At 39.0% G+C, this 20,041-nt stretch overlaps 1 protein-coding gene across 1 annotated transcript; it reads left to right on the forward strand.

Annotated features, from left to right (window-relative positions):
* The first annotated feature begins 763 nt into the window (after positions 1 to 763).
* Positions 764 to 18,428, forward strand: dtd1 (D-aminoacyl-tRNA deacylase 1). The gene is made up of 6 exons (XM_042485830.2): positions 764 to 904; positions 1,337 to 1,427; positions 2,576 to 2,811; positions 5,759 to 5,856; positions 10,311 to 10,475; positions 14,784 to 18,428. The coding sequence occupies exons 1-5, from the start codon at positions 862 to 864 to the stop codon at positions 10,464 to 10,466; spliced, it is 624 nt and encodes a 207-aa protein (XP_042341764.1). The 5' UTR covers positions 764 to 861; the 3' UTR covers positions 10,467 to 10,475; positions 14,784 to 18,428.
* The last annotated feature ends 1,613 nt before the right edge of the window (positions 18,429 to 20,041 follow it).

The raw sequence follows: 20,041 nt of genomic DNA on the forward strand, positions 1-20,041 counted from the left end.
TGGCATTATTGGTTGGCACTAATAATTATGTTGCGTCTGCTTTGCCTTGTTTGTCAAAGCACTTTATAAACACTGTTTTCAAAGGTGCTATATAAATAAAGTAATAACAATAATAATAAAATGATTATTATAGTTGTAAGTGTCAAAAACATTAGGATCAGACACACTTTGTTAATCTTCTGGGGGGGAATTGTGGTACATTACAGTTGCTCTGATGCCAGAATAGAGCAAATATAACAGGAAAAAATACAAGTATGTAAAAATGGAAATTTAAAAATAGAAATACAGTAGTAGTAATCAGTTAGTACAATTTGTAAATATTTAAATGTAAAAAAGAAGTATAGTTAATATGCTGAGTATGTGTCTAAAAATATAAATGTAAGATATACAGCAATAGACAATTAGCACTAATATATGAATATTTAAATTACATTATAAATAATGTGCCAAGTGCGTATAGTGTGTACAATATAAAACTATGCCTTATGTAGCAATACAATGTACAAAACTAGTATTTGAGTTAAAAATATATATAAAAAAAATTGTGTGTACAATGCTACATAACAACAGAGATATACATAAGTAAGATTTCAGTGAGAATATATACATTATGTGTCACAGAATACTACTGAGGTTTTTCTCATAGAAATATGAAGCTTTTTATGGTCCTAAAATAAATAAAAAAATATATTTTTTTAAAATAACTTTGTCAGGAAAGAACTAGACCCCGCCCCCGCCTCCCACGCTGTATCCATTTCTCTTTACACATCCGGAGGGCACGCTCCGCGAGAGGGCGACAACGTGCCGTCCACGTCAGAGGTCTGAAGTTGAGAGAGCGCGTGCCCCAACACAACCAAAACAATGAAAGCTATCGTACAGAGGGTCACCAAGGCGACCGTGACAGGTAAGCGGCTGTTTTAAAGTGAATGTAGGTGTTAAATGTTGACGCCTTTAATAATGTCGCTAAACTGAGGCCAACAGCTTTTATTCATTAACGTCGCTGACTAAGCACGTTAGCTAACCTAGCTGGGTTAGCATTAGCTCTCCCGGCTAATCGACAGAGGCTCCACAGACAGTCAGGCGTGTCTCTGACCGGGACAGCAGACACAGCGCTGTTTGCTGAGTTTTCAAGCTCGGAGGAAAGCAGTTTAAGGTTGTTTCACCGCACAAATGACGAGCGTGTCCCCTGGATGTTGGTGGCAGTGACAGCTGAATGACAGCCCTGTCTGCTGGCTCCTCTCCTCCAAACACACTGATGTCATTCGGTCTGTCACCTGTCAGTTTGCCTGTCGGTGAACAATCACAGCTCACTCAACCTCTCCCTGTTTTCCTGCAGTGGGAGAGGAGCAGATCAGTTCAATAGGACGAGGACTGTGTGTACTGCTGGGTATATCTGTGGAGGACACCCAGAAGGATGCTGAGTACATGTGAGTGTTTGTGGGAGGGACCTGCAGCATCAGAAACACAAGGCTGGCATGGGCTGAAATCACTAAAAAGCATGTTTGTGCCAGGAAAAAAATAGTTTGTGTTAACCCTATTAAATCTGGATGGATATTAGTTTTTCTTGTGCTACATTTAGACCCCTTTCACGAGTATTCAAACCTTTGAAACTTTAGCAAAGAGGTTTAATTTTGTAATTCTCTTAAAAAAAGGCCATGAGCAATTTGGAACACAAAACACGACCTGAAAATTAATATTAAAAACATGTGAGAGAAATATTTGAAAGCTATAAAAAAACTATAATTATGTGTGTATATATATAATAATCTATAGTACCTTTTAAGTAATCTCCTTATTTGTTGTTTTTTACTTTCTGAGTATTAAATGGACTTAAATAAATCTTTCAAAAGTATTGAAAATGTTCAGACATAAAAAAGTAAGATTTTATGAATCATTTTTTTCTGATATGGCATTGTAAAATCTCAAAATGATTGGCAACATCTATTTTTTGTTAAATAGTTTAATTTTTTTTTTTTTAATTCATCATGATGGGAATTCAAATAGTAGAATCTCACATGCATGAGAAACACATAATTGCCCAGAAAACTGTCCAGAAATGCCAGACATTTCCCTCTTCTGTTGCTAAACTACCTTGGAATTTTTTTTGGATAATATAATATGTTAATTGTCTTGATTTTTTTTTTTTTAATGTTTTACACACATCATCTATTTTTTTCTTTTTTTAAATGTAATGTTTTATACTATAATAAATATTTGGGCAAAATAAAATTGTCCTCTGTCAATTATGGTTAATAGAAAATTGGTCTATAATACAATTCCAAGTGGCATTACAAAAGTCGTAAAAAATCTTAAGTCTACCTTGCCTTACGCTGAAGGAACCCCGGTTTCAAGTGAAATTTCAAGTTGTGGCATGAAAAGCAACTAACGTCTGCCTGCAGTATAAAAAACAAGCACACAAACCTGTGTCTACTTTGAAAAATGTTCAACATTAATGGAATTTAATGTGCACAAGCCCAGTAACCCAGTTCTCTGCCAGCATTGTCCATATTAATCAGAATGGCTGTCACAGTTACAGACAGGTTGTTTCCTCACTTAGTTTTCCTCGTGTTTTCAGAGTGCGAAAGATCCTGAACCTGCGGCTGTTTGAAGACGAGAATGGGCGAGCGTGGAGTAAAAGTGTCATGGAGAGGGACTTTGAGGTGCTGTGTGTGAGCCAGTTCACACTGCAGTGTATACTGAAAGGCAACAAGCCAGACTTCCACTCAGCCATGCCTGCAGAGTTGGCCCAGCCCTTCTACAACAGCATCCTGGAGAACATGAGGAGTACCTACAAGCCAGAGCTCATTAAGGGTGAGTGAGCTGATGACTAGCGCCTGATTTATAGTTGTACGCCGTTGTGAGCATTTAGAATTGTGCATGCTGTGTCTACATCGCTTTGCAATTACACCTCTAAAATGGCAGTTGGCAGTTGGGTTTCTATGGCATTTTATTGAGCTTCTGTAAAGTGCAGTGAAGTTCAATATACACCTAAAACACACATAAAACACGGCCTAGCAGAGTGCTCCAGGAGTGAGTCCTAAAACCTGGTAATGAGTTAGCATTTTAGCACTCCTGGTTCCCTCGTCTCAAAGTCAATGGGTTTTTTTCAGTGGATTTTTGGTGAGATGCCTGAAATAAGGTCTGTGGTTAACTCAAGCTGAACAGACCTTCATGTTTTGCTCCAAGACATAAATTATGTCAATAAATACTCCACTTGTGAATATTTAAGCTTTTATGTGTCTTTTAAAAGGAGGTTGCTGACAAGTCGCTACATGAGACAAAAGAGTATCATTACGCTAAACACGACCTCAATGTGTGTGAGTCATGCGACTGTAGTGTAGTTTGTTTATGGCCTAATGTTAGCTTTTAACTTTTGGAGATTGCAATAGGCTTCAAAAATCATAGAAGTGGTGTTTATTTGTAAAGATGATCTAGCTGAACTAGATAATCATAAATGTTTGTTTGCCACAAAGCAAATTTTCAACATTAATCCAAAATCCAATATAAATATCCCATAGGCTTATTGACGAGGGGACCGGGGCAATGCCAAGTTCCACGTCAGCCTACAGAAAAATGTAATCCCTGGAGCACACTATCGCAACAGCATTAAATAAAAGCACAAAACTCACCTCCATTATAACTCACAAGATTCAAAGACAAAACAGTTGTTTTTTACTAGACATGACTTCCCCGCTTCTAGCATAAGCCTGTGAAATTTCCCATAGCAAAAACTGGTGTAGCAGCTAGTGGACTTTCCTTTTCATATATAAAGCCAGGATAAATAATCGACAAGACTTAATCAAAAATCACTGTCCCGCCTCCAACTAGTTCAGGACACAGCAGCTAGGCTTCTGACTGTTTTTTAACAGACACCATCACGTCACCCCAATTCTCGCTTCCCTCCATCAGCTCCCTGTCCATTTTAGAATTGATTTTAATGTTTTACTGATAATTTATAAGCTTGTTGAGGTCTGGCCTCAAGCTGCATAACAGAAATGTTGACCCCTTTTGAGCCGGTTCGCGGCCCTTGAGGCTGTTCCGAAGTCGAGGCTTAAAACCTAAAGTGACCCTGGTTTTTGCCAACAGGGCCCCTCAGCTTTGGAACGACTTGCCCGAGGAGATGAGGCTGGCTTCTTAAAATCCATTTTTATAGACTTGCTTTTATGTGATGTCGTCTGTTTTACTTTGTCTATTTTGATTAATCTATATAAGTTTGTCTTTTAATATATCTCTTCATTCTGTCTTGATCGTGTTTAATTTTATTGTTAGTCCCGTTATTTCTGTGTTTACTGCTAATATTCTTTGAATTCTTTTTACTGTCATTAGTATGGGTTGTTAATTTTATTATTATTATTTTTTTATTGTTTCTCTCTCATTTTATTATACTTTAAAATTTGTCATTATTGTGTGTGTGCTTTGCTTTGTTTGTCAAAGCACTTTGTAAACTTTATGCTGGTTTTAGTTGGTTTTGGTCTAAGATGGTCTTAGATGGTCCTGACCCAGTTCTTGCTAGTCTTAGATGGTTTAGCTGGGTGTGCCAGCTTGTCCAGCTGTGTACATTTATCTTTAAAATAAAGAAGATTTGTTAAAGTAAAGATTTGCTTCCACTGAGGAAAATGGTTTTCAGTTTCTAAAAAACAGGAGTCCTGCGTCACCGCAATGTTTCATTACCATAATGCAGAGCTGCACGTCAGCCTGCGGCGAAGGCTTCAGAGTACGCATCTACGCAGAGCCTATGCCATAGGTATGGTGTCAGTTCAATGCCGAAGTATAAATCCAGTTTACGACGTCCTCCCTGTTTCCCTTTATAGTCCCACAATGACGTGTTCCTGCTGCTTAGAGGAAAGCTAATATAACACTTAATTAATACTTTTTTCAGATTATGTGAAATCAGCTGAATAATTTTCCCATTGCAACAGTTATTTTTAAATATTAAGCGTCAGCTGTAGGTCAGAGTTGAAAAATAGTAAAGATTTAAAGGGTCTTTGTGAAAAGTGGGGTGGTCACAACAAGAGGCCAGTTTCAATCGAGTCCCAAGAGGTTGCAGGACATCTTGGCTTAAAAAGGCTGCGTTGTTTACAGCTTTTGTTTCCGACCTCATTAAAAAACAAAAGTGTTGAGGGTCACATTATCACCATTCACCCAGAAGTTTGGGTCCGTGCCCTGTCGCCCTGCTATTTAATTGCCTGTATTCCCATTTCAGTGTAAGGTTACAGCTTTGTTAGGGGTGGGAGGTGTGGATTATCGGTGCTGTGACGCCGTGGTGGTGACGGTGGCAGTGAATTGGGTCAGCCCACCGGGGAGCAGGTGCGGAGAACACCTTGTCCCAGCAAGGGAGGCATAAGGCTTCCTAATTAGTCCCCCCCTCCAGAGAGGAAATATGATGATGCAGCGCTTTTCCACCGCGGCCCACGGCTTCTTTGTGCAGATGGAGTCATTAATCTCGCGGACCCAGTGGAAGAAAGGAGAACATTTAAGTTGAAACTTCCTGTCCTCCTACAGCCACTTTGTCTTTTGTCCCCAATGTCTCAAGGCTCCACGTTATCCTACATCTTTAGGAAACATCGACTGCCAATGCAAAACAAATTCCACTTGTGTTTATTGCCATTAATATCAGGTTTCTTTTGGAATATACTCAGCTACCTTTAATTAGTAAACTGTGGCAGTGATGCTAATAGATGAAACTTTGGTTTATTGTATGTCTTCCAGGTTCTTTATGGCTTCTAAAATGTCTTTCTGTTTGCTCTTGTGTTTGTAGACGGGAAGTTTGGGGCCTACATGCAGGTCCACATTCAAAACGACGGACCTGTCACCATTGAACTGGTGTCACCTACGGGCCCCACAGACCCCAGACAGGTACGTTATTGAACGTGAAAGTTTGGACAAAACATTTAACTCAAGGACGCCTCCTAGTAGCTCTTTGCCGGAGCTTTCAACAGTATTGCATAGTGGATGGCGTTTTTTTAATTGTCGTGGACATAGCTCAGCAGACAGAAGTGAAGCTCATAAAAAGCTAGTAAACTGTCACTAAATCAAGATTATTTTATGTAAGGTACATTTTTACAAAGTAACAGGTTATATATATTATGAAAAATGAATATATAAAATTAAGTTTGGTCCTTCTTTACTCTGCCACAGTGAGAAACAGAATCAGCTGCAGCTCTCTGCACAACTTGTATTCATGCAGTCATGATATTTCTCATAACGAACCACTAGGTGGTGATATTTACTCTTCTGTTGTGTGCAGTAACTCTGGCTTCTCATGTTACTCTTCATGTAGAGCAGTTTTGTACCGTTAAATGATTTCTGTATCCTGGGGGACAGAGTCATGTGACAGGCTGTGGAGGGACGGGCATTAAGTGGGTGAACTTAATATCATGAGAAATACTGAAGGGAGAGATGGGTCAACTACTGAGATCATGTGACTTCATGCCAACATTCAAAAATATACTCATCATTTATATCAAAATCCAAAATGTAATAATTTGTGGAAGACGATGGCCATGACGTACATGGTTTTGTTTAATGTTTATAATATTTTAGGGGAATTATGTTTTAGAAAATTGTTTTTTTAAGAATGATTTTACATGTTCTTGTTGAAAAATAATAATTTGCATTATCACAAATTTGATGATTAGGTATTCAGTGCCTGTATCATGGAGGATACATTGCCCAGAAAACGCTATAAAATCAGCAATAATCACTCACTGATATACTTAAGTCTTTAGGCCGACTCTCTACAGATAATCAATAACACAAAGGTGTGAAACACTGATTGCTATTTAGTTTTTCTTATTATTATTTTTCTAACTGATGGTTCATCAAATTTAGAGGCAAACCAAAACTATATAGTATATAGTATATAGTATATTGATAGTATATTGATAGTGTGGGAGCACCGCAATGAAGATGACAGGAAAACAGGAATTAAATGTTTTGTTCATGAATTTTAATAGGTCCTTGTTTATTGGAAGACTAGATTTGTGTTGAAACCATACTGTATGTAAATAATCTGTTTTTTTCCACTTTTTAAAAAACAGATTATTATGCAATTTATTGTGCAGAACATAAAAGAAAAAACATGAAACAAATTAGCAAATGAATAGTTGATGTTGATGAAATGTTTTAGAAGTTGGCATATGAACTATTGAATAAAGAGGAAAATATTGAATTTATACCCTAAATGGGCAGTGTATCTCAGGAGGTATAATTTGTGACTTGGAAACTAAAGGTCACATTTTGAAAAAAAAAACAATCTTGAAATCCTGTTTTTTTAGCCTGGATATGTTAGAAAATAGCAATTAACTAATTTTCCAAAATATTTATATGTGCCTGCCCATGTAAGGGTTAATGAAACCCTTACAATTTATCAGTGCTGTGCTTTCAGTTTTTTCTTTATTTCAGTTAACTGTATTTTTACCGCAACAACCAAATTTCCCCTCTTATCTCCCTCTTCGTCTTCACTTTTTTTTTTTTTTTTTTTTTTTAAACCACTTTTTGTATATTTTATTTAATTTTTATTTAACCTTTATTTAACCAAGAAGTCCCTTAGGATTTTTTTTTTTTTTTTTTTTGGGAAACCTGGCCAAGACAGCACGCCATTACAAAAATGATCAAATGATCAAAAAATGATCAAATACAGCATGGCAAGGACAGACAAGGGACAATTTCAGGAACAACTGATAGATAATGCAAAAGGAAGTTTAGGAATAGCAATTTCACTATGGTTTCTAAAAAAAATAAAATAAATAAATCAAAACTTGGAACTGTCCCAGAGAGACAAAATCACGATGCTATTGTGTCATTGAAGGTTATTTCATGTCCAGAGTGCAAAATAGCAAAAAGCTGTTCTACCAAATTTCTAAACCTCTCTGTTATTCCAGCCATTTGAAAGAAGTTCATATATCTGTCATCCTGAATAAATTCTGGTCACTTCCGTGGAATCTGGCCAACGTCCTTATGCTTTGGCTTCGGGCCGGCTTTGGCTGCTCTCCCCTCGGTGGGCTTGGCTTCCTAGCCCAAAGGGAGGGATATTAAGCAGTCCTCAGAATTTTAATCTTGTCTGTTTGGGATGTTTTGCTGTGGGGGCCGAGGAGCCAAAGCCAAGGCTGAACATGAGGGATAAAAGGCCAGCCAATAGGCTAAGCTTGGCACGGGGGGGAAATGAAGCAATGGCCAACAGACACTGTTCCTTTCTTTCCATGAATCAGGGATTTAGTCCACTGCAGGGTCAAGCGGCCAGCAAACAATGGTGTTATCCAGAGCAATGAAAATCATCCTGTTTGGATGTTCTCTTTGGGACGCTGAACAACTGGGGTCGATAGCGGCGGGGTCCTTCTGTGGAGTTATTCTGTTTGTTGACCTAACTGATCTGGTCTGACACCAAACATACACAGAAATTATGTAATGTTGATCATGTTAGGTCACATTTTTATTGAGTTAGGATTCAGAGTTTTGGGTTTGAATTAAAGGAGAACTCAACCTGGACTGTATTTTCCCATGTTTTTGTGTCTAAAGCCCCTTTTACACCGCCTGTTCAAGGCAAGAATATCGTGACGTTTTGCCGCCTCAACAGTCTGTATAAAAGGTACGACCGCGAAATGGGGGGACGTATTTGTCTCTACTTCAAGGATGTAGTAACAGTGCCGAATTGGCCTCTGTATAAAAGCTGGCAGGATAGGACTATGGGCGGAACAGTTGAGACGTTTTCATGATGTCTTATGTGGGAGATTTAAAGAGCAACTAGCAGCAGTTGGCAGCTAACTCAAACATAAGAAAAGCAGCTGAAATGTCTGCAAACTTTGAAAACAGTGAGATTCCTCTTTAACGTTACAGTATGAAATGTGCTTTATGGCACAAAAGGATAACATATGTTTGTTTAGGCCTGGGCCTGGTTTGATACTACACCGTGTTAATGGGTTCAGACGGGGAATAACAGTGATTTTTTTTGTCGTCATTGAATAATGTAATGTCTTATGCAATGCTGTGGATTTTTAAGATGACATTTAGTTCATAAATATTTCCCCAGCAGCCATTAAAGTTTCAGCATCTGTGTTTACAGGCCCTTTTTCAGATGGCGGGAAGCATACCGACTTCATCATTACTGTTGTGGTGTTTTACGGAGCGTGAAGAATACAATGAGAAAGAGAGCGGGTTTTATTGGAGTTGTGACTACTGAGTGGCACTGGGAAGGGTTATTTTGGAGTGAGTGAGAGGCAGTGCATGCAGTCACAACAATAGACTCATTGAAGTGATCATATGACAGCCCAGAATAGCTCTAAATGAGGAGAGAATAGAAGTGGTTGTGCATCCACAAAGACAAGTCAAGTGTGGAGTGCTTCTTCTGTGGTAGTGCTGATGTTGTTCTTCTGCGTTTCTCCTTCTGTGTTTAATTACTTAAACTAATTATCATGCATGTTTGGACCTTTGGGTGAATTCTGAACATACTGCAAAGGTCACGATCTGCAAGTCATGATGCAGCACATTCATGCTGTGAGCCTCAGTCCACTGGGCCACTAGTAACCCCAGACTGATAAGGTTGCAGTTACAGTTCAGCCCAAGAGGGTGTATTTTTAATATATATTGTAGAAATTTACACATCTTGAAGAAGAAGTAAAGATTTGCACACTTAATATGTCACACACTTGTTATTTTGTGACATTTAAAGCCTCCAAAAACTAGAGTTCCAGTCTTAAATATTTTCGAAATGACATAAAATACTCAGGATTACATTAGAAACGTTTTAGAGTTTGGAAAAAAAAATATTCATGAATTTTATTTATTAAGGATTTAACTCTCAAAATTCAGCTAATCTAATTTAGCAGGACTGTGTGGTTTTGGTTCACTCACGTGTCGTTTTAGCGCCCGTATACCGACTTTAAGGTATATCGATTTCAGCTTTTATCCTGGTATAAAGATTGATTAATATCATACCTTGTCCATCTACGATATTAAAAAAAATGCAACTGAGCAGAGATTCTCACCTTTATTTTGTTTATTTGTAAACCTACACTGTTATTGATTTTCTTTAGGTGGCTAAAATACCAACTTCAATCCTGCTAGTTGAGCTAGCAATAGATGCATTTATGTATTTTTGATATGGGATGAACTGTCCCTTTAACTCCTTCCTCTCCAGAGGAACCTTAATGATGTTCGAGGCATTTTTTTAGGCCATTTCCAAGTTTTTATTAATGTTAGTTTATTATTAATGATGTGTCCTATAGAAAACAGTTGTTGTCATCTCCCTTGAGTTGACTGTTCAAGTTAAGGGCACATGGATTAAAGTTTTCCTCTGTTATGCATTTCCTCAGCTGTCGAAGCAGGAGAAGCAGCAGCAGAGGAAAGAGAAGACGCGCTCCAAGGGCCCTTCAGAGTCGAGCAGGGAAAAAGGCGCTCTGCGTTCCCGACCGGACCCCAACGCCAGTAGTGGAGCCGACGGGGATGTGTCATCAGAGAGAGAGCCCTAGGTCATCAAGGTGAGCTCTAGGTCATCAGCCGACGAGATGTACACAAAAATTAACATCCTAAGTATGCAGTCACATTTATTACATGCTTATACACGCACCAGGTACATGTAGGTCCCTTAGACATAAGATGTTTTTTATTTAGTAAATTTCTTGTTGAAGAGTGTAATTTGAGGTCTTCAATAATTAATAATGTTTTAAAGGCTAATCTTCTTTAAAGTAAAATATAGTTTATTTATTATATTTGATCATATTTAGGGTCAATTTGTGGGCAATTTTGGCTCAAATTTTAGTTTATATCCTATTTGTGAGATATTATGTTATACGTATGGGTTGTTTTTTTGGTTTTTCTCCTACATAGGGGATTTTACATCTTACTTACTGTACATCATCTCCTACCTATGGGATAATATTTTCTTTTTTTTGCAACCAATTTTTTAAACAAACATGGAAAACAAATCTATGCCGTAACTTAAGGAGTTGTAAGGTCACATAAACAGGGTTGGCATTTGTACAATAAACAAAACTGAATTGGGCCCAAGAACACAATAATTTCATCATCATCATCATAACTGGAAAAAAAAACAAACAAATGATTAATTATAACAAGAGATAAATAAAGCAAATTAAGAGTGAGTAAGAAAATAGGATTAAAATAAGGGATATTATCTACCTCATATAGGATGTTACCTCTTATTTAGGAAATATTATTTCCTCATAACATCTTGTGCATCAGAACTAGTATCTCATACATAGGAGATGGGGAGGAGGTAGGAGCCAAAATAGCAGCACGCAATTAATGCAAAAAAAAAAAACAACAACAACAAAAGACACGGATTATGTTCTTACCTTAATCGATTAATGTTTAATGCTTACAGCCCTACTGTTTACACATGCGGTGGACACAGAACAACACAAGAGCTCTTTTGAAGGCCTGTTTGTGCCCCCTTTTTAATTTAAGCCCAATATTCACTCTCCTTTTAACTTTACTCTTGTCTCCAACTGCTCCTGAGAGAAATCATAGACTCTTATGCTGCTAAATGCTTCACGATGTTCACCAGCTAGCTGTTTGGTGCCGAGCAGGTTCTGTGTTTATCTTTTTTTGCTGAGAACAGCTGCCCGCTGTAGCTTGAGCAAGGTTGATGAGAGCGGTGAAGCTGAACCAAAACAGTAAACTGGGGTAGAAGACATGTTATATCTCAATGGGACCTTTCTGGTTAAATAGAGGATAAAATAAGTAAATAAATAAAGCGGTCTTAAAGACAGTTTGACTGAAATTTGTGGAAAACCTGTCAGACATGAACACAAATGAAACACTATTTAGAAAATTAGCAGTGCCTTTTTGCAGAAGATTTCACAGGGTTTTTTTTTTTTTTTGCTTAACAAAATAGTTATGTCCCATTTATTTTATCAGTGTTGTTTCAAGCACAATATAGCAGCTTTAATGTGCAGTGAGAAGAGGAAAGCAGTGTCATTCACATTCACCTCACCATCTCTGTTTTCCACTTCTCCTTTTCATGTCTGTGTCCGCTCGCTTTGATATTGTTGACATTGCAGCGAAACTCAGCAACGCTCATGAGAGACAGACCTGTTTGTTTCTTATCCTGTGGCTCATATTGTGCGCATGAGGAGGGTTTGGGGTTGCTCTTATTTGCCTTCAGTATTTGTTTACTAGTGCAAAAAACAACAACAGAGGAGTTCTGGGAGAAAAGAGACGGGGAGGCATTGAGTCAGCTCCCTCCGTGTCCCTTCTGCTGTCCCTGCTGAGGCGGCTGCTGCTGGCTCCTGTGGCACAGCTCCTCTCCCTGAGTGAACTCTCTGGCAGGCACACACATTAACGGATATGCCATCAGACTGGCACTGCAACCACACTTTAACAGCAGCCATACTTCCTGCTCCTCTGTCCACACGCACTGTCTGACAACAGTGTGAGCATCTAAAATTCACCATTGTGGTGTGTTGCAATTTTGTCTTGTGTGGTAAAGTTTTGCCTGTTTTATAATGCCTCTGTAACACACACACACACACACACACACACACACACACTGTCCGATGTGGGACCTTGTAAGCCCGAAGTCCCATCTCATACCCTTCTACTGCAGGGGGCCCATGCACTGTAATCCCCAAGTGCATGTTGGGTAAGACATGGAGGCTTCAGCACCTCGTTACATAACGCCTTTTTGTCTGACAGAGAGCCAGATCGAGGGAGATGGGAGAAAGAGGGGGAAATAAGAAAGAAGAAGAAGCAAATTAAAATAAAGTCTAGAGAGTTATTTGGTTTTTCGTCTCAGCAGGGGAGTGCACACGCAGCACTTCTGGAAATGTGTGCGCTGTGGTGGGAGGCGAGGTGGGAGAGGGAGATTTGGATGTAAGAGAGATGTCAGACAAGGGGCCTGCTTGCTTGTCTTTGTGGCTGTATATTTTAAGAGAGAGAATTGGTGTTCCCTTGGTTTGCTTTGCATGACTTAAACATGAGTAGTGTGCACTTTCCTCCGAATGACTAATTTGTGGTAGTCCTCCATTATCTTCTCTGGTCTTCCTTCCTTCCTGTCTGCAATGTTAGAATGCTGATATTAACAGATTACATGATGGTTTCTGCTGCTTTGCCGGCTGCTGTGAGAATTTCTAGCCCACATTGTCAAATGTGTTTTTAATTGTTTTCAAATCAACTTTTACAGATCTGTCAGAGATACATTCAGAGAGTAGCTGTAACTTTAAATATTTATACAGCTGCTGTCTCCCTTTTTAAATTTTCAATAAACCCCACAGTGACAATGGTTTTTTTAGTTTAGTTTTTTTGTGTGAAAATTTGTTGACAAACAATAAAATGCTCATTACAGATGCCCCTTTGACTAATTTTAATTACTGAATTTGTATTTGTTCACCCTAAAAAGCTCATTAAAACAGCACTTAGGGATTTATTAGGGATGATAATTTTTTAATCATCGGAATCGGCCAACATGTTAATTTCTGCGGATATCACAAACTGATGTCATTTTTTTTTACTGACAGAGTTAACGTGCAAAACATCAGCCTTAAGTTGACGTATTTTTCTTATTTTGCACAATTAAAGAATATAACAGAGACTGAAAAGCATTGTATTTCACGTATCCATCTGCCAATGGGCCAATATGACGCTAAATCCACTACAGAAGAGACTTGATGATCACTAAAATTAGGTGGGGGAAAAAGTGGATAAATCGATATCCGTATTGGTTATGGGCCAAATGAGCTATTTTATTTGCATTTTTCAGCACTGTGTCCATGTTTTTACTGCTTCCTCTTGGATGTATGCAGCCACCACCTGGTCTAGGGCTCCCACAGTCATGAAATTCCTGTAAGAGTTATAAAAGTAGAAAAATAGCTTTCCAGGCCTGGAAATGTTTTGGATTTAACAGAAAGTTTTGGAAAAGTTTGAAATATACATTGTTTTAGGTATTGTTTAAAATATATTCATAAAAATCTCACGACAGTTGATTGGATCTGCAGTTTTCTGTCCTGCGAAAAGGGGCATGGCCTTGACGTTTTGCAAAGTATCTGTTTTTGTCAGTCTGGTCTTTTGGCATATGCAGCTTGTTGGCGGCGGGAATGTCTAATTTGCGAATAAAGACAGCAAGCGCTAGCAGTTTTCTTACTCACAAATGCCTGGGAAGTGCGTCTGTTTAGGCCTACCCCTTTTACAATACTAAAATTAAGTCATAGTAATGGGGAAGATATTACGGAAAAGTTTTGAAAATTCATTGGTAGACGTATGTGGGAACCTCACTGGTGGTTACCTTTTTATAAAATTCTGATCTTATCTATAAGTTAATAGTTGTACTACTGTTGTTACTTTGCATGGCTTGTGTTCTGTCTCAGGAGTTCTTGTTTGTTGTAGCCATCGTCTTTATGGTGTCCCGCTGCTGTTGCTATTTAGTTATTTTCATCATTTTACAGGTTTTAAAACATCTTGCCAAAGGACGGTTGAAAATTAACCCGATGGCTAACACTAGCACCTGTACAGAAATGGTAACTAATGTGTGTTGTTCTTAAAAATAAAATAAAAGAAATTGGCTGAGGGGCTACACATCACTTCCCAAAGGTTGCAGCCCATAAAAAGTCCAAACCACAGCAAAATAAGAGGAAAATAAGAAAACAGATGGAGGGGAAAGGGTCTCTGCAGATAAAAACACACAATTCTAGTGGGTCATGATGGGATTACTTTTGCACGAGTCTATACACTGTTTTTTTAATTATTTTACTGAGGTGGTTATCGATTAATGATAATAGAAATTATAAGAACCTGAGAGCAACATGATTGTGTTCTGTTTTCTCTTGCAGATGTCAAACTGGGGACAGAACAGTGAGCCCAGTTTCCTCAGGAAGACCTTAATCCTCAGTGACTGCTACACCTGAACGTGGACTGTCCTCCTTCCTTTGGAAATCAACAGGATTCTTTTGGCCTGTCGCAGAGCATCATCCCCTAGCTGGTGTCCTTGGCTTCTCTCCTCCAGAATCAGACAGGACTGGCAAGGTGTAAAGTCTAGCAAAGTAAAGTAAAGAAGCAAAGTCTAACCACAAGACGGTGCCCAGTTTTCTTAGATTGATGAGGGGAGATTGAACAAGGGTGCATAGTAAGGAAACACACATCAGCAGCTCTGTATTGTGTGGCGGAGCAGCTTTCTGTGCTCTCGTCTTTTTCCTACTGCCTTTCAGTGTTTCTACCTCCATCTAGCTCTGTCTGTGTCTCTGTCGGTCTTTCTCTTTCAAATTCTCCCTGCCCGTCTTACTCTCGGCCCACAGTTCCCACTTAATCTCTGCTTAGAGACATGGCACTGACCCTGGAGCATAGCTCAAAGTCATTGGCTTATAGTGCAGACACAAGAACATCAGGACAGCGATATCGGTGACATCAGAACATCGGTAACAGCCATGAGACTGCCATATTGATTGCACCCGGGACACCTCATATTTGGTAAACCGTAGTTGCGTGTATAAAGTGTACCGTAAAACTTCAAATATAAGCCTAGTCCCAATTAAAAGCCCAGTCCCTTTTGCTAGCCTGGTGTGGTGACACATTTTGACAAATAAAGGGCTGTCTCAATTAGAGGCCCGGTCTCGTTGCCACGCAGTTCATTTTTCTAGAAGTTCATTGGATGTTTAAAACCAGGATGTTGGCTACCTGCTGGAGATAATTGTAGTTAGCGGCTTAGATCACGTATACAAATATGTATAAATATTTGTCAGTATGGACATGCCCGTTAGCCTGGTAAAATCTGTAAAAAATGTAACCATTCAGTTAATTTAACTGACGCCATCAACACCAAAGAAGACAGCATTATCATCATAGTAAGCAAGAAAGACGGGCAAAAGATATAAGGAGGTGATAGAAGACTACTATGTTGCTCAATATCATCTTCCCATGTTTTTGAATAAAATAAAACCAATTTTTCCAGTTTTCAAAAATAAATAATTTGATTGTATTTCCATCTTTGCAGAGCAACAGTTTTGTGTGAAAGGAATTAAAAGCCTGCCCCATATACACGCCCGTCCCAAATAAAAGTCTGTTGAGTTAAGCAAATAATAACCCGGGCTATTAATTGAAGTTTTACAGTATCTCAAAACATTGCTGTACCCAAATTTTAAAAGGTTGTGTATGCAACATTCAGGGCATTAATGCAGCAGCTCACAACAGCTATGTAAAGATAAAGTGGAGTAATGGCGTCCTGAGCAGAGAACAGAGTCAAGCTCCCTCCTTGTGTGTTGTAATCCGAGCTTCTTTGTGGTTTTGTGGTAAGTCGGTGTATGTTAGCGCATGTGTGTATTCCACCGGCTAGCTTATGGCTGCCATTTTGCACTGCGTTCAACCGGCCGCTAAAATCAAGATGCCGTCCTCGTGAAAGCATAACAACCACTGGTTCCCCATTAGCACCAGCATGTCAGCACTGTTAATGAATTTAGCACCGTTAGCTGCTCGTCATCTCAAACACCTCCATGCTGAGACCCAAGACCAGACAAATCAGACGCTCTGAATTTCACACGGAGCCCCTTTAAAATCAACTGAAATTGCTACAGTGCACAGGTCTGCTCTGTGATTTACATGCCCTGTTCCCTCTGCTCTGTTGAGACAAAAAAAAGTCAGTTAATCAATTCTAATTATTTTTTGGCATCTTTTAAATGCATGTGTGTCCCTTCGTATCATCTCCTTGTCTTGGTTTGTAAATGCAGAAGCGCAGGCAGAGCTCTCCATGAGTTCTTTTTTTTTTTTCTCAGCAGCAGTTTGTCACACTTGTGGGGTCGATGATTGACCTGCCAATCTGTTCACAGCTGGTCAGATCACATGGATAGATAAGAGGAGCAGTTTGTAAGTTATAGTAAACTTTTGGACCGTCAGAATCAACGTTTAAGTTTCTCTGCCTCAAGTGCGCTATATATAACTCAACGGTATATATTTCAGTATCGCTCTTAATAACCAGTACAACTCCAAAAATCTATTTGCCCACCACAAATAAATGAATGTGTGGGAATCCCTGCACTCTATGGCAAGGAGGGACAGTGCCACACTGCTCACTTGAGCTGTAGTCAGTTTAACATCAAGGTTCACGTAGCTTCGTCTCAGTGACCCTGAGTCAGTTTGTCTCAGTTTCATGTCCTCTGGCATCAGAGTGGATGGGCAGACTTTGGCCTCACAAATCTTCTATTTATTAATGTTTTTGATTATGACACTGTCTTGCTGTCACTTGACAGATCTGAATGTACTCCATTTTATAAAAGATGTCAATAGAAAAAGTGATTCATGCTCTTTTCTGTGTTTTTCCACCGTTTTATTCTTCTTGTTTTATGAATGCAAATGCAGGAACGCTTGTCCTTATTTCTCCTTTCAGCATCACCACCTGGCCCGTCCATACTGTCCCAACTTTAGCTTTTTTTTTTTTTTTTTTAGTTCAGCAAGCTATTCCTGGCCAACCATACCATGTTCCCCCACCCCCTTTCTCCTCTCGCTTCCTGCGTTGGTGCTGAGCTGAGGTTTCTCCGTGTTGTGGTGGAAAGCAGCCGGAGAGGGAGAGAAGCTCACGGACTTGGGAGCTCTCGAAGAGGGAAGACATGACCCAAATATGTCTGCTAGCTAGCTAGAACTGCAGCTCTCCTCTGCAGTGACTGCATTGTGATCCCAATGCCAGACAGGCTTTACAGTAATAGAAGAGGAAGTAGAGTGTGGGGCCTTGGATTATTGATGTACTGTACCAAACATCTGAGAGGGCTGCAATTGATTACAGCTGTAACGGGGTGAGAACAGGGAGTGTTGAGCAGGGCAGATGTTCAAGGTTTATCTAACTATGGATTCACCTGTGTGTTTCAAAGCAACGCGGCTGTTTGTGTGTCTTTGTGCGGACACCCTGAGCTGCGAGGCAGGGCAGTGGGTGCGGTGTCAGTCAGACATGGGAAAGTGGGTTAAATTCCAGGCATTCTCTTACATCTAAAGCTGCACTGTTTCTGGTTTGTCTTCTCTACAACTTATCTTACATCTTGTGCGTGTGTGAGAGTCCTTTGCCAAGCCCACTGGCTATGGAAAAACAATTTAACTGGATTTAATTTGTCACCCCCCCACCACCACCACCTCCTCCTCCTCCTCCTTCCTCTTCCCTCCTTCCCCTTGCATTTTTTTTCTTCTTTTGTGTGCCTCTGAGAGGTTGGGAATTCATCTTGTTTGGTAACTCCGTCCACAGTTTGAGCTTGCTTTGCAAGTGAGGCAGGCCAGGTTTCATGGCAGCTTAAACATCTCCAGTCACGTAGAGTTTTCTTGCCATAAGTGAGGGTAAAAATAGTTATCTTATTGAAAAAAAAAATCAGACACAAATGTGGGTTATATTTTATTACATTATGTTGGGAAACTCTGTCACATCTCTTTTTTTGTCTTCTGTCTTTTATCACTCTAACCCCATGCTCCTAAGGGTTAAAAAAGCACAATAAAACCAGTTGCCTAGAGCCCTGACCACTTTTTCCATTCTTGCTGGAAAGTGTCCAGTGCTATTTATATGAAACCTCAGGCCTGACAATCAAGAAACCCACTTGGCCAGGAGAAAGTATTATCCATTATCCTTAAGTTCTGCTTTACTAGAATCATAACAAAGATGACATTGTGAAATCTATGGTCTATGTTTTGTGGACACAAATATGCAGCAAGAACATGTACAAGCAGGCACAAGTGAAATCCGTACCTATGACCTAAACTACTGTTGTGCAGCCAAAAATAATATTACACCTAATCTGTCCTGTTTTGATGAATGATTTGCTGCAGTGAGAGTCCCAGCTCTTATTTTAGACCCAATCTCTGAAAAAAACAGAAACAGTCATCCAGTCATGTTCACTTTTGGCTGAGATGCTGACATATTTTGGAATGATAACATTATTTTTGCTATCATTTGTAGGAGTTGTAGTCGGCCTGGAAGGCATCAGTGTTGTGTTTGGCTGCTGCCCACAGGATTTGGGTGTCTTTGAATGGGTATGTTCTGTTTGTCCAAAACACCTAATCAGATTATTAGACAGTCAATGCAGCTTCTCAGACAAAACTTAATATTATTCAGCCTCCAAGTACAGGCTGCTGCACTGTAAATCAATAAAATACATTCCCAGAAGAGGGCAGTGACACATCTCTTTCACCTTAAGCAAACAATTTTCAATTTTAGTCTCCCTTTACTTTAATTTGATTCTAAAACTCCTTACCGGATTTTGTCAAATTTAGCTAAATCAAAATTAACTACATGAATCAATATCTAAAAGTAGGACAGTTTCTGCTTGGAACATGCTTGAGACACTTCATGTATTCTATATCACAAGGTGAATAATGTGAATATTCACATACATCAATAAAATATACAAATGAGAAGAGAGGCAAAGGGGAGAATAATAAAAAAAACATAAATCTGTAATATTGTACCTTAGTAAAGTGATTTTTTAAAAATAAAATTTGTTTTAAAAAATATATATATAAATGAGAAATAACCCAAAGATTTAAACTAATTACATAGTAAAGAAGTTTACCTGTGTAAAAAGTATATAAAGTAAAGGTACACTGGCACATTCAAGGTTTTGTTATTCAAGGAAGGAGCACTTTTCCAGCATTGCTTCACACACATCTACTACTGTGGGTGGACATGTTTTGTTTATTGGAGGCTTGGAGAGAAAGTTGTCCTGCCCTCTGTGGTAGAAATCCTCATAACCTAAAGAATCTGTGTTTTCACATTCAGCGTCTGTCATAACCACCGGGCTATCACTACTGGCCTATGAATGCGTCCTAGTGCGCTGTACGCCCTTTTAGTCACTACCACATAGCAGACACAGTGAGCTGGTGTGAGCAACAGTGAAGCATTTTGCTAAATATTGAGTGTAAATATTGGCTGCTCAGTCTGATGGCCAGGAACACAACTCTGAAAGAAATAATACATTTTATTGCTAAATAATTTAAGTAAAAAATGTGCTCTGCTTAGACGGGCAACCACACATCACCATCCAAAATTATCATTCGCAAACATAGTCATGATTTAAAAAAAAAAATTAAAAATTGTCATCCATTATCATTAGTACTGTTTCAAGTATTA

Source organism: Plectropomus leopardus, chromosome 3 (genome assembly GCF_026936395.1).
Source record: "Plectropomus leopardus strain MGB_pleo_1.0 chromosome 3, ASM2693639v1, whole genome shotgun sequence".
NCBI lineage: Eukaryota > Metazoa > Chordata > Actinopteri > Perciformes > Serranidae > Plectropomus > Plectropomus leopardus.

Bases quoted from the DNA above. Each gene is read 5' to 3' on its own strand.
- dtd1 (XM_042485830.2), top strand. From the start codon at position 862: ATGAAAGCTATCGTACAGAGGGTCACCAAGGCGACCGTGACAG. The intron at 905-1,336 runs GTAAGCGGCTGT...GTTTTCCTGCAG, and splicing joins CACCAAGGCGACCGTGACAG to TGGGAGAGGAGCAGATCAGT. The intron at 2,812-5,758 runs GTGAGTGAGCTG...TTGTGTTTGTAG, and splicing joins CAAGCCAGAGCTCATTAAGG to ACGGGAAGTTTGGGGCCTAC.